This window comes from Haliotis cracherodii, unplaced genomic scaffold (assembly GCF_022045235.1).
Source record: "Haliotis cracherodii isolate W230 unplaced genomic scaffold, xgHalCrac1.p SCAF_4, whole genome shotgun sequence".
Classification (NCBI taxonomy): Eukaryota; Metazoa; Mollusca; class Gastropoda; order Lepetellida; family Haliotidae; genus Haliotis; species Haliotis cracherodii.
In genome coordinates, this window is record NW_027266297.1 from 71,157,191 (window position 1) to 71,171,606 (window position 14,416).

Consider the following 14,416-nt stretch of genomic DNA (forward strand, 5'->3'; position numbering starts at 1 on the left):
TCTCAAGATGTACTGACCAATCACTCTAAGATGTACTGGTCAATCATCTCAAGATGTACTGGTCAATCACCTCAAGATGTACTGGTCAATCATCTCAAGATGTACTGGACAATCACCTCCCGAACAGTTCTGTTTACTTGCATTTGTCGTGGATGACTCCGGCTCCCTTCTGTTTGTACTCGGCCGCCGTAACCCACATGGACTGGAAGTCGTCCAGAGCGGCCAGGGTGCTGCCTCCAATAAAGGCTGCGTGTTCTCGGTGTTCCGAAGCAACAACGTTAGCATAGGCAGCCCTAGTCTTCACCTCCTTCTTCACACGTTCCACGAACCCAGTGGCGAGAGTAGGGCCTCCCGCAAGGACGATGTTGCCATGCATGACCTTCTGTTGTTCAGCAGTGCACTTCTCAATGGCCTTATTCAAGAGGGCGACGACCCCAGAAGTTGACAGACCTCCAACTGAAGGAGTAAAGAGGATCTCTGACGTCTTGACCATCTCGCTACCAAGGGTGACGACCTTCCCGTCTTGGAGCTTGAATGTCTTTTGGAAGGATGTATCTGATGCTTTGGCAATCCCCAGATCATTGCTTTTAGCCACATAGCACAAGCTCTCTTTGATCTCCCGTACTGCTTCTGTGTTATCGGACAAATTGTAGCCCTTCTCAGATAGCTGTTTGCAGAGGAACTCGCCATCTCCCATTCGATGCACAACATAGATTCCAGGGCTGAAATAGACAGCTGCAATGCCTTCACGTCAGTGAATTAGTTAATGAAGCGGCGTAAAATCCATGGTTATGGCCTCCCTGCATGAGTACGAGAATCTGCACTTTACTAAGAAAATGTTTTCCCAAATATATCATTTGTTACATTTGACAACTTTCTAAATGACATTGTGTATCCATAGTTTTCGGCCGGTATCTAGAGGTCTACACGTTAAATATATTACCTACTACGTTACCTGATATACAAAGAAAAGTGTCAGTATTACGTTTATGGACTGTCACGAACAATTCACTTTGCAGACACTCCGGACGATGTTGACGACATTTCCTCTGCCCGAAAATGGAAATAAAGCTTTGTGTTTTGGGGACCATATCTAGAATCAATGTAAACACGTGCTTCCAGATCAGCAGGGCCTTATATGGAGATAACATGCCACAACCTCAATGCTTGGTTCAATGTCGAGATCAGCGCTGGTGCTGCAAATGTGGAAAGTTAAAAGTGTGTCATGCCAAAACGAGGCTTGGGAAACCCCAATGTCATGCTGGAACGTGGTTGGTGAGATTTCGGTCATGCCAGAACGAGGCTTGGGGGATTCCTGTGTTTGTGTTCACTGGAGCTGAGCACATTCACCTCAAGGTGAGGTGAGGTGAGGTGAGGTGAGGTGAAATTGTGTTTAACGTCGCGTCCAAGATTATTGCACTTATATAGCGACGTGCATGCACGTGTGTGTGTGGCTGCTTGTACTAGTCCGGACTGATGCCGATTTATAGTAATAGCTCACTGAGATACCGTGCCGCAGTTTAACATGAATACCCCACTCAGACACAGTATACTGACTCCGAGCCGACCAGTCCTTGTTTTAGCCCCTTAATGCCGAGCGCCAGACAGGGTAACAACAAGTACCATCTTTTAACGTCTTTTGGTATGATCGGGATCGAACCCCGGACCTTCCGCTCTCCTGGCGGACGCTTTACCACTAAACCATGGAGGCGGTCTTCACCTGAAGGAACCACATGGATGTTGCCATTTCTTTGACTGCCTCAAACAGTTAAAAAACAATACAATGTTTGATAAACAAGATCCGAACACCCTGCACAACGGGAGGAGAGGATATATTCTACTGTCTGTGTTATCAGGATATTGTCCATCCGGGGATTGCAGGACGAATCAACTTACTGGTGTGTCACGGTATTGTCCATTCGTGGAGGACAGGACAAATTCTACTGTCTGGTGTGTGACGGTATTGTCCATCCGGGGGAGGACAGGACAAATTCTACTGTCTGGTGTGTCACGATATTGTCCATCCGGGGGAGGACAGGACAAATTCTACTGTCTGGTGTGTCACGGTATTGTCCATCCGGGGGAGGACAGGACAAATTCTACTGTCTGGTGTGTCACGGTATTGTTCATCCGGGGGAGGACAGGACAAATTCTACGGTCTAGTGTGTCACGGTATTGTCCATCCGGGGGAGGACAGGACAAATTCTACTGTCTGTGATGTCACGGTATTGTCCATCCGGGGAGGACATGATAAATTCTACTGTCTGTGATGTCTGGGTATTGTCCATCCGTGGAGGACAGGACATATTCTACTGTCTGTGATGTCACGGTAATGTCCATCCGTGGAGGACAGGACATATTCTACTGTCTGTGATGTCTGGGTATTGTCCATCCGTGGAGGACAGGACATATTCTACTGTCTGTGATGTCACAGTATTGTCCATCCGTGGAGGACAGGACATTTTCTACTGTCTGTGATGTCACGGTATTGTCCATCAGGTGAGGACAGGACAAATTCTACTGTCTGTGATGTCATGGTATTGTCCATCCGGGGAGGACAGGACAAATTCTACTGTCTGGTGTGTCAGGGTATTGTGCACGGGTGAAATCATATTTTCTACTCTCCAGCGAGAAAATGGCAGTTATTATCTACCAACTTCCGGTTTGGCATGGACAGCGCTTACCCACTGTGTGTTGTTCTCGTGAGAACGCACTCACGTGTCTAATTCGTCATAAAATTTAGGCGAGTATGAGTAGTACTATATATCCGTGTGTTCGCCAAACGGTAGTTGTCTATTTCCGTTTTCGTTCGTTATGTATTTTCCAGCAAACAGTCCAGATGTGTTGAGAATATTATAGCTACCCATCTTGAATTACATGAACTAAAGTAACAGTGTGTTACTCCGCTCTTCTCGATTTTATTTTGTTCCATTACCTGTGTAAACTGTATAGCTCGTAGACAATACATATTGGCTCGTATTTCCTTTTAAAAGGTGGACATTTGTAATAATATTTTTCCCTCTGCAATTCACGGACAAGGCATATTCAACAAAGACAGAAATAACCAGAAGATTAGATACTGATAAAATTACATCTGATATACGCGACCAACAAATGAGGACAACCTCTGAGACTGTGGGACCAATATCGGAGACGAAGACAACGCGGCCAACATCTGCGACGACGGTGTCAAACTCTGAGACGACGGGGTCAACATCTGAGAGATGACGAGACCAGCATCTGAGACGGCGAGGTCAACATCTCAGACGACGTAGATAATTCATAGATATCAAGGTATTGTTACAACTTAACCTAGAATCTTTCGATTTCAACTCGATTCGAAACAAGAATTGTCAATACAGGCATAACCAAAGTAAAGTGGACCTGAAATGTTTGATAAAAATTACGTGACAGACACTAACCTCGAATATCGACTAATCACTTGATCACTATTGACCTGTCACGTGATCGATATTGACCTCGTCTGCTAGAAAACAACGTAGCATCTCCGCGTGGTATTACACGGGTCGCCGATATTCCTGGGGGAAACCTCTCCTGAATTGTAATTGCAAGAAACAAGAAGACTGCAAATAAAATAAAACTGAAAATAACCACTTATACATGAGTTTCGGTATAACAAAACAATTGATTACTCTTCACGGGGTGTTTATGCGAAAACAAGGACCCGAGGTCCAGTAGGACCACCTCAACAATGATCACGTCAAGGTTAATTATTCGTAAAATCAGACTCAGACGTCTTTTTTCAACAACAAACCATGAGGTCATTAAAAAATGGTGTCACAAAATGTTAGGCGAAATGAAAATCAACAGCGAAAACCCACTGCATCCAGTGTCGGCTGATACTAGGAAAAGGTGAGCTCCTGTCTAGTGCGTCTGTGCAGAGTTTCACTCCTTAATAGTCCCAGGATCCGCTGATCATGGGTTGAGTCTTGGTTTCTCTGCACCATACCTGCGCTCGTGGGTGTCATGGGCAACGTGCAATTCGTACCTGCATCCACACCTGCAAAGAAGAAAAGACCGCAACAGACCGCGATGACCGCCAGGTGCGCCTCCAAACGTAAAGTGACAGATTCAGATCACCATCAAGCTTAATCGCTGCGTTTTGGGCCATCCTTACATCCTTAATGTTCGAAATTTAATTTAGCGTCGTTAATATCTGCAGGTTACCTTACTCTTTATTGAAAACACAATACTTACATAAATATGTTTTATACATTTTGGTTTCTTTCACACAACCACATCACTGAAATGCAGTTGGTTATGTTTTCACGAATGGAATGTGCCATCTTCTCGGGTGATTTGGGACAACAGCAGGTATATATAACTTGCCAATGTAAGAGAACAACCAGGTACATTGTCTGGTTGTCAGGAGTAATATGAAAGAATCGGGTCTTCTTTAACTTCTTTTGTGCTGTATACAACCGGGACTCCTTCAACAAGTTACCTTTACCACAACGAGTGTACATGGAATAGAATCACTTGGTTTAACAAATAAACTATTATCAAAGTACTTTTCTTCACTCAAACGGAACTAATGGACTCAGCTTTTAAAAAATAAAACTTTAGTTCCGGATCAATAAACTAATATATGAGATTAAAACACCTTCCATCGAACTCATCACCCGGATGCATTAATCTATGCCTGCAAATAGTACTCACCCACATTAATCAAGAGAAGTCTCTCTAAACTCCCTACACGTGTTTAACCTTGTGACGCCTGTCTATATAAGTCTATTTATAATCCCTTCGTGTGTTTAATTTGGGTCGCCTGCCTATATGTCTATTTAGACTCCATACAAAGAGGATATCTTTCTGTTTGACTGGACACAACTGGTCGATGGTCTCTGACCCTGTACCACGTATTTGGCTTACTAAAGTTAGAACTCCACCCACCGACTGCCAGGTTTAACAGATAGATGGTATAACAATGGTTTATCATCCCAAACTGGCTCCCACAGGAGATATCGCTGGGATGAAATCAAGCGATATCTACACTGTAGATATCGCTGCAATGAAATTACATCACAATGCTTTGCAGACCATTGTGACGTCACTGGTTACCATGACGTCACAATCAAATGACATCACTAATGGCTCTGCTACTGAAGCTGTTTGCAGTACTTTTTACACTGAAGACACTCCTAATTACTGTCTACAAATTGGAAAAGTTGAAAGAATGATGTTGGATGATAAATAAAATCTCATCCTCGTGTCTTTTGATATCAAATATTTCAACACTCGTTGATAAAAGTGGCAAAAATCCTCGGCAAGCCTGGGAATTTTTCCACTTTTATCAACTCGTGTTGATATATATATCAAAAGACACTCGGGTGAGATTCTCTATTTATCAATAAGGAAGATACTTTGGTTTTGCTCAGTTTGTAAAATTTATCGTGGGTGAATATAATTTTATTTTAGAATGTCGTGAATTGGATCATTTACGAAATACATATCATCCATCCAATTGTGGTAAATATATTTCCCTTGTGAAGCTCTTAAGAGCAGCTCAGTATATTAAATATGGACAGGGTATGCACCACTAATTGTTAACCATGATTGTGTATATTTGTTGTGCTTGTCAACTTCTCCATGTCACCACCGTGATTCATGAGAATATACATCTTCTACTCGGGCGGTGGGTTAGCCTAGTGGTTAAAGCAATCAGTCATCACGCCGAAGGCCTGGGTTCGATTCCTCACATGGGTACAATGTGTGAAGCTCATTTCTTGTGTCCCCTGCCGTGATATTGCGGGAAGATTGCTTATATAAAGCGGCGTATAACCATACTCACTCACTCACTTTTCTGTACGGGTTATTCATGGGAGCGGGACCGCCTCCGTGGTCCAGTGCTAGAGGTCCGGGGTTCGATCACAGGCCGCGTCACACCAAAAGACGTGAAAAGATGGTACTTGTTGTTACCCTGTCTGGCGCTAGGCATTAAGGGGGCTAAAACAAGGACTGGTCGGCTCGGAGTCAGTATACTGTGTCCGAGTGGGGTATTCATGTTAAACTGCGGCATAATATTTCAGTGAGCTATTACTATAAATCGGCATCAGTCCGGACTAGAACAAGCAGCCACACTCGCACACGCACACGCACACGAACACGCACACATACACACACGTGCATGCCTGTCGCTATTTAAGTGCAATAATTTAGACGCGACGTTAAATCCCATTTCACCCACCTCACCTGTCCTAATACATGACGTTTACATCAGTCCCTATCCGGATAGAATACTGATCTGGTCGGACATGGGAAGAGGCCTCAAGGGAGATAACTGTGTCAGCGTGCCATGCCCAGCTGTCGTGTCAGGCGCAAATTGGCCTCTTGTATACCAGTTCTCCCACAAAGCACATTTGTCATTCGGTCTCCTCAGTTCTATTCATGTGATAAGTACAGAACATTCATGCACGCATTTAGTTAAAAATGATACACAAGATAACGAATCTTGAAACGTAATATTCGAAACTATAATGGTGAATACAGTCAACTGAGGTTATAACGAACACAAGGGACCACTGATTTGAGTTCAGTATAACCGTAGTTCGTTATTCGCATACATACAGCAAACGTCCAGGACCAAATATATGTTCGTTATATCCGTCAGTTCGTTCAAAGCGTGTTCGTTATAAACGTATTTTACTGTACATGTAAATATATATACACAATCCAGTGAGCGAATGATGCGTGCACTGTTGTATCGTGTGTGTGTGTGTGTGTGCGCGCACGCACGTATGTGAATGTGTGCGTATAGAGATTCATTAACATGAATTAAACTCGGGTCTTTGGGTCTGTAAGTAATCGAGTCTGGACCAGACAATTCAATGATTGATATCATGAGCATCAATCTACGCAACTGGGATACGTCTACATGCATCAACCAAGTCAGCGAGCCTGACCACTTTTACGGCAAGCATAGTCGCCCGTTACGGCAAGCATCATATTTGAAGTGGGTGGTTCTTCCAGACCCACGATATATGGATTTCAGCACGATCATGAGCCTCTCTGTGCAATTCGGGTAACAAGGGAGGAGGGTGAGAACCCGTGGGTCAATGTACTACAAGTGGGAATTCTTGCAGCATGGATATGCGCGAGCATGTTGCATAACGCCGCAGAGAGCAGTAGTCTCGCTATATCACAGTGTTAGTAAACTGGGTAATGTCAGAGAAACCAGTCACTGAGAGCATGAGCGACAGTCGACGTTGTTGGGGTACGATGTTACGCATGAAGTCGCCGTGTCGGGCGATCTGATTGTTGTTTGTTTATTGCTTAACGCCGCACTCAGCAATATCCCAGCTATATCACGGCGATCTGTCAATTATCGAATCTGACTAGACAATCCAGTGATTGATATCATGAGCATCGATCCACGAAATTGGGAAACTGACATACATCAACCCAGCCAGACTGACCACCCGATGCCGTTAGTCGTCGCTTTCGACATTGAAAAGATACCCAAGTTTCACCCTGTGCTCGTTTCGCTAGCATCATCCCCGATATGAAACAATTTGCCGTTTAATTTCGCGAGTGTGTGCGCGGGCGCGAGTAATGGGTATAGTATTCCTTTGTGCAGAGTTGCGTCCCTTGGGTACGTCAGAAGCCTCTGATTGTGTTCGAATCCCCGTTCACCCCAATTATGTTTCTAGGTTTGTCAGCACCATACCCGTGCTCGTGGGTTTCATCGAAGTGGTAAACGTCGGAGACCTGCATCACTTCGGGCTTACCCAACACATTAAGCTGACACGACGCGATATGCCTGGATAATTGCTAAAAGCGGCGTAAAACCCCACTCACTCACTCAAAGTTAACGTCAAGCTAGAATATTGCGGAGTACGGCGTTAACAAAACTTCTACACATAGAGGTCTCACTTGTTGTGAACACATTGGTGTTCTTGAGAACAATAACCTTTGATGATTGATAACAGTAACATAATTGAAAGGTATTTTTTTTTATTTGTTTTTTTTTTCTTTTAAAAAATGTAACAAAAGTTGCTGAAACAATAAAATAAATTGCCGTTCATTATGTCCAACAGACGTGGGGAACTCAGCCGGGCGTCCCTCGGAAGTGGTCCAACCCCACAGAGCTCCCCCCGCCCGTAATACAGAAGGAGCAGATCACGTCTTATATCAATGCAGCCAAAAGTTTAGAAACACTTCCTGTGCACAATGGATGGGCCGGACTCATCGTACTCCTGTTTGCTGATCCACATCTGCTGGAAGGTGGACAGAGAGGCAAGGATGGAGCCACCGATCCAGACGGAGTATTTCCTCTCTGGAGGAGCGATAATCTTGATCTTCATTGTGCTTGGGGCAAGAGCTGTGATCTCTTTCTGCATTCTGTCGGCGATACCAGGGAACATGGTGGTACCTCCTGAGAGAACAGTGTTGGCGTACAAGTCTTTACGAATATCAACATCACATTTCATGATGGAGTTGTATGTTGTTTCGTGGATACCAGCAGATTCCATACCCAAGAAGGATGGCTGGAAGAGGGCCTCTGGACAACGGAACCTCTCGTTACCAATGGTGATGACTTGGCCGTCGGGCAACTCGTAGCTCTTCTCCAGGGAGGAGGAAGAAGCAGCGGTCTGCATTTCCTGTTCAAAGTCAAGGGCAACGTAACTGAGTTTCTCCTTAATGTCTCTAACGATTTCTCTCTCGGCAGTGGTGGTGAAAGAGTAACCACGCTCAGTGAGGATCTTCATCATGTAGTCTGTGAGATCACGACCAGCCAGGTCCAACCTGAGAATAGCGTGGGGAAGGGCGTAACCTTCATAGATGGGAACAGTGTGGGTGACACCATCACCAGAGTCCAAAACAATACCCGTGGTACGACCAGAAGCGTACAGGGACAGAACAGCCTGGATGGCCACATACATAGCTGGAGAGTTGAAGGTCTCGAACATGATCTGGGTCATCTTTTCACGGTTGGCCTTGGGGTTGAGGGGAGCCTCTGTCAGGAGGACGGGGTGCTCCTCTGGTGCAACGCGGAGCTCGTTGTAGAAGGTGTGATGCCAGATCTTCTCCATGTCGTCCCAGTTGGTGACAATACCGTGTTCAATGGGGTACTTGAGGGTGAGGATACCTCTCTTGGACTGAGCCTCGTCACCGACATAGCTGTCTTTCTGACCCATACCGACCATCACGCCCTAGAAATAAAAAAAACAATATAAGTATCGCTGAATGCTTTTAAGAAAAGTTAAGGTTGGTTGGTTGGTTTGTTGTTTTACGCCGCACTCAGCAATATTCCAGCTATATGACGGCGGTCTGTAAAAAATCGAGTCTCGACCAGACAATCCACTGATTGATATTATGAGCATCGATCCATGCAATTGGGATCGATGACATGCTTCAATCAAGTCAGCGAGCCTGACCAACCGATCCCGTAAGACGCCTTATACAACAAGCATAATCGTAAAAGGCCACTAACACTAAACTCATTGTACGACCATCAGTGGACAGGCATAGTAGAAACCAATACAAACCTTTATTCGATCACTATGAATCTTAAGAAAGAATTACTAACTAGTTCCTTCATTTTGATTTACAATCGTGTTTTAAGTGGGTAACAAGTCTCCAGGGGCTAAAAGTACATAATGTACGCAATACCGGTTCGGGGCATGGCGCCCACTACCCAGATCACGCCACACCTGACCCAAGACGGCCACGTGACCTAAACCGGCGTCGTTAAGTGTGTCAAGTCGCCGGTAGGACGCGGCTTGTGTGACAACGTGTCTCCCGTGCAGTGTAGCCTCGCGACATTAAATTTGGAAACTCGAGTTATGCAGACACATGAAATTTACAAACGAAGGGCAGGAAATCATTAGAAGTGGTGCTGCATTTTACCTGTCTTTTTAAATAACTTTTACGATTTTCCAGTGACAATTTCAACAAAGACACATGCATGTTTCACACAACCTATTTAAAACTTTCATGTACGAAAACCTGCAATCGGAATTAAAAAGAATATGGGCCAGTAATTGACCACGACGTATAATCGTATCGGTATGTTAATATATCTCTGTGCAAGAAAACATAGTGCACCTACATTAATAAAGTAAAGTGGCGTATGATGATTTCTAATAATACAAAAATATCAATTCATGAAAGTTACCTGATGTCTTGGACGACCGACGATGGAGGGGAAAACTGCCCTTGGAGCGTCGTCACCGGCGAAACCGGCTTTGCACATGCCAGAGCCGTTGTCAATAACCAATGCAGCAACATCGTCATCCATGGTTAGTGTTTAAGTTTTAAGGTTGACAAGAAGTGATATGCTCCTGACTGAAAGCCGGTCTTGAGTGAACACCTTCGCTTGGTAGCCTGTCTATTTATACCGCCCGACCATGGGTTCTCGGAAAGAGCGGTTGAGATTGCCATATAAGGAAGTTTCATGTCACCATATATGGCAATCTACGCTACAATGACGCTCGCCCATTGTGATTGAGTGGCCCATGCTGTAAGCGACGAAGGGCAGGCCGACTACAGCAAGCATTAATACGTGTTCCTTGGAGCGTGGAATCCACGTTTTAACCTCCACCAAATATGGGAACTGGCGCAGTGAATGCATTCTTCTTACAATGTTTATCATTAGCAGAAAATATGTGTGTTGAGAGCCGAGACAAGAGTTGTAATATCGATCTCCGAATTACTGCGTCGGCAATCGATTTCATGAGTCACACAACATTAACACAGGGCGCGACAGGCGATGAGGTCGAAAGTGCGCACTTTGCAAATATATCTAAGGATTGGACCCTCGTTAGTTTGAAAACTAATATTTAGATAATGTATGTGAAGGACATTTTAACTTCAACAGTTTAAGACTGACACGGTAATAAAGTTTGTTTTGAATTACTACTTTCATAAATATATCTCCTTACGACAGTGTTTCTTGACAGAAGATGTTGACTTGATACTATTAAGCCCAAATTATTTTAGACGCGGTTTTAATACCTGTGATTATCGATTGCACGTTTCCATGGCAACATGTGCCATCTGTCACCGAGGACCGGGAAAGACAATAGAGTCACACAAGGCTGGGTTGGTTCATAGATGTGGCATAAAAACTGCATTATACACCGAATTGTATTTCAAGAAGCATGTGATCACTTATTCTATGTTCACATGTATTTAAACTGATGTTGCAGTGGACTGAACGTTTCGCTTAATATGGGCGATATTTTTCTACAAAATATGGCCTTCGTTTGGAAACAATACCTATTGTCCTTTCCAACCAACCAACCAACTTGTATATTCTGTCGAATTTGAATGCTTAGATTTCAATACATTCGTCAAAATAATCATGTAGCCTATATTTAATTGTATGTGCCATTTCCAAACAGTTATTGATATTTAAAAAGGTTTGGTTGGAATGGAATTAAAGATCACCATTATTGTTATTTGATGTTTACTTTCACTCGAGGCAACATTAAGGCCATTACTGACCAGACTTGCAAAACTGACCGAGTTCGTGATTACACGTCAGCACGTATACAGTATACAGCTACCAGAGCGCCACGCTGAGTCGGAGGTATTGAGTGCTATAATTGATATACACCAGTTACATTAATTCATCTACATTATCGCTATGGTGCACATGGTGCTTCGACTGTTTGTACGTGATATATATATGTATGTATGTATGTATGTATGTATGTGACCCCCTGTAGTTTACACCAACACGGCCCAGTGTAGGCCGGGGTCACGTGACCCACAACTGCCGTCAGTTCATCTAAAATATATGTTTTTTGATCAGGCCAGTTAAAGTGTTCCTGGTGCATATTCATCTACGAATCTCGAATTCATTTTGTTTTTAATGAACATGTGTCATGTCATTTAGAAATGTAATGTTATGGTGCGATTTAACATGACGTTATCGTGTTCACATTGATAATTCTAAAGTGATTGTTCTGGAGAGGTTTACTGTAAAAGCTGAATTTTCGGGCAATTGAAAAATGTTTTAATGCAACCAACATTAAATCGTCACAATAACATACATGTTTCCATACTCCGACACCTGCATGGTATAGTATACACAAGGACGGCACGTCAGTATATCCAGGCTGCATGTGTATATGGCAGATTGCATACACCCTGTGTTATTCTATAAACGTGTTGAGTAAGAATAATGAATAAGTTCTTTTTATTTTTATTGGTGAATAAAAACCGTCGCAAATGATGTACAATGAATGTGACTAACAGACGATATCCCCGGTGAGAGAGTGGGATAATATATTATAACCACCACTAGGAAGTAGCATACCTTGTCGATGACGTCACACTGACCTGGGGTGGGATCAAGGAAGACAGTTGTGTTTCAAGGTTACAGTGATGTCAGTTATCAACATACACGTTGTTATGTCACGACTACCCCCGGGGTGGGGGTGGGGGGTTGGATCAGGTGTCCAGTGAAGATGACCGTTTGTATAATCACCCGTCGTCCCGCATTGCGTCAGTGATTGATCTGGGTTGTATATTTCCATGTCAGATCTCCAGGGGTATTCCCATCTCCATATATACAGGGGGAAATGTTAACCTATGTTAATAAGTACAGTTTGTGCGAACGGTATGTAATATCTATCGAATGCCCCTCTGTCACGATGTATATATTTTATGGTACAGTCATGCCCCGCTTATACGGACTTCAGATATCCGGAAACCTCGGTTCCCGGACGATTTTCATTCAAAACCTCTATGTTTTGTGAATGAAAATGACCGTCCGGTTCCGGAAACTGAATTTCCGGATATACGGGTAAATTTATATAGTAATTATTTCGGTTTGAATGAAAATCGTCCGGGAACCGAGGTTTCCGGATATCTGAAGTCCGTATAAGCGGGGCACGACTGTATTAGCTTGGAGTCGGTGTTTGTAGGGTAGTGCTACTTGGACCACGTTCATGTCTGTTGTAACAAGCATCCCCTCAAACATGTCTCTGCATCACTGTTGTGGAATTAGATACATTCAGCCGATTAAGGTTTTTCACAAAAAAGTTACATTATATATATGGCAAATGGCCGGGGCGGCCCAAAAAACAGTTCGTAATAAGCTGTAGTTGTGATTCCAGACAATTTGTCAGTATGCATAATAATAAGACCGTTACTGGCATATTTCGTCAGCTCAATGGACAAAATCCCGATAATTCAGCTCTTCTTTCATGGGTAAATATTCTATTGTCCCTCAATGGGTGCTGTTATGACTTCCGGGCTGGTGCTGATAGTATCACTATTAGATGAACACACAAGGCAATGGATGGATGAAGCGGTGGAAAGAATACAGATGGTCGTTAAGGTGAAAGCGAGGGGGAACTGGTGAAGGTCCTCTCCCATCAGCAGCAATATCTGTGTTTCTTGACTAGTTCAATGGTATCTATCAGAATGAGTGAGTGTTGTTTTATACCACAGTCCAACTCTCCAGCTTATACCACTGCAGCCGAGTCAGAACCAGAAAACCTGGAAATATGAGCAACGGTCTGTTGGGGCACTAATTCACGCTGTCATGACACTGAATCACGCCGTCGGGGCAACGGACCTTACCACCCGATCCTCCTCAGCTGGTTCTTACGACACGCATTAGTAATGAAGTAGTGACTAGAGGTACCCTCCGTACGACTGTCGCAGTATGAGCCTAATTATGAGAGTGACGACGACGACGTTAGAGTGTGCGTACGACTGTCTCAGTATGTGCTGAAGTACAAGAGTGACGACGACGACGTAAGAGTATGCCTACGACTGTCTCAGTATGTGCTGAAGTACAAGAGTGACGACGACGACGACGTTAGAGTGTGCGTACGACTGTCTCAGTATGTGCTGAAGTACAAGAGTGACGACGACGACGTTAGAGTGTGCGTACGACTGTCTCAGTATGTGCTGAAGTACAAGAGTGACGACGACGACGTAAGAGTATGCCTACGACTGTCAGTATGTGCTGAAGTACAAGAGTGACGACGACGACGTTAGAGTATGCGTACGACTGTCTCAGTATGTGCTGAAGTACAAGAGTGACGACGACGACATAAGAGTATGCCTACGACTGTCTCAGTATGTGCTGAAGTACAAGAGTGACGACGACGACGTTAGAGTATGCGTACGACTGTCTCAGTATGTGCTGAAGTACAAGAGTGACGACGACGACGTTAGAGTGTGCGTACGACTGTCTCAGTATGTGCTGAAGTACAAGAGTGACGACGACGACGTAAGAGTATGCCTACGACTGTCTCAGTATGTGCTGAAGTACAAGAGTGACGACGACGACGTTAGAGTATGCGTACGACTGTCTCAGTATGTGCTGAAGTACAAGAGTGACGACGACGACATAAGAGTATGCCTACGACTGTCTCAGTATGTGCTGAAGTACAAGAGTGACGACGACGACGTTAGAGTATGCGTACGACTG

The 14,416-nt window shown here is 44.1% G+C and overlaps 2 protein-coding genes across 2 annotated transcripts; both read right to left on the bottom strand.

Annotated features, from left to right (window-relative positions):
• Window positions 1–697, bottom strand: LOC139479640 (uncharacterized). Its single transcript, XM_071262480.1, has one exon. It carries the CDS (start codon window positions 695–697, stop codon window positions 134–136), a length of 564 nt encoding a protein of 187 aa, XP_071118581.1. The 3' UTR covers window positions 1–133.
• Window positions 698–7,957: 7,260 nt separating this feature from the next.
• Window positions 7,958–10,337, bottom strand: LOC139480287 (actin, cytoplasmic 1). Its single transcript, XM_071263339.1, has 2 exons — window positions 10,139–10,337; window positions 7,958–9,173 (listed from the first exon to the last, which is right to left on the bottom strand). Exons 1-2 carry the CDS (start codon window positions 10,259–10,261, stop codon window positions 8,169–8,171), a joined length of 1,128 nt encoding a protein of 375 aa, XP_071119440.1. The 5' UTR covers window positions 10,262–10,337; the 3' UTR covers window positions 7,958–8,168.
• Between the last annotated feature and the right edge of the window lie 4,079 nt (window positions 10,338–14,416).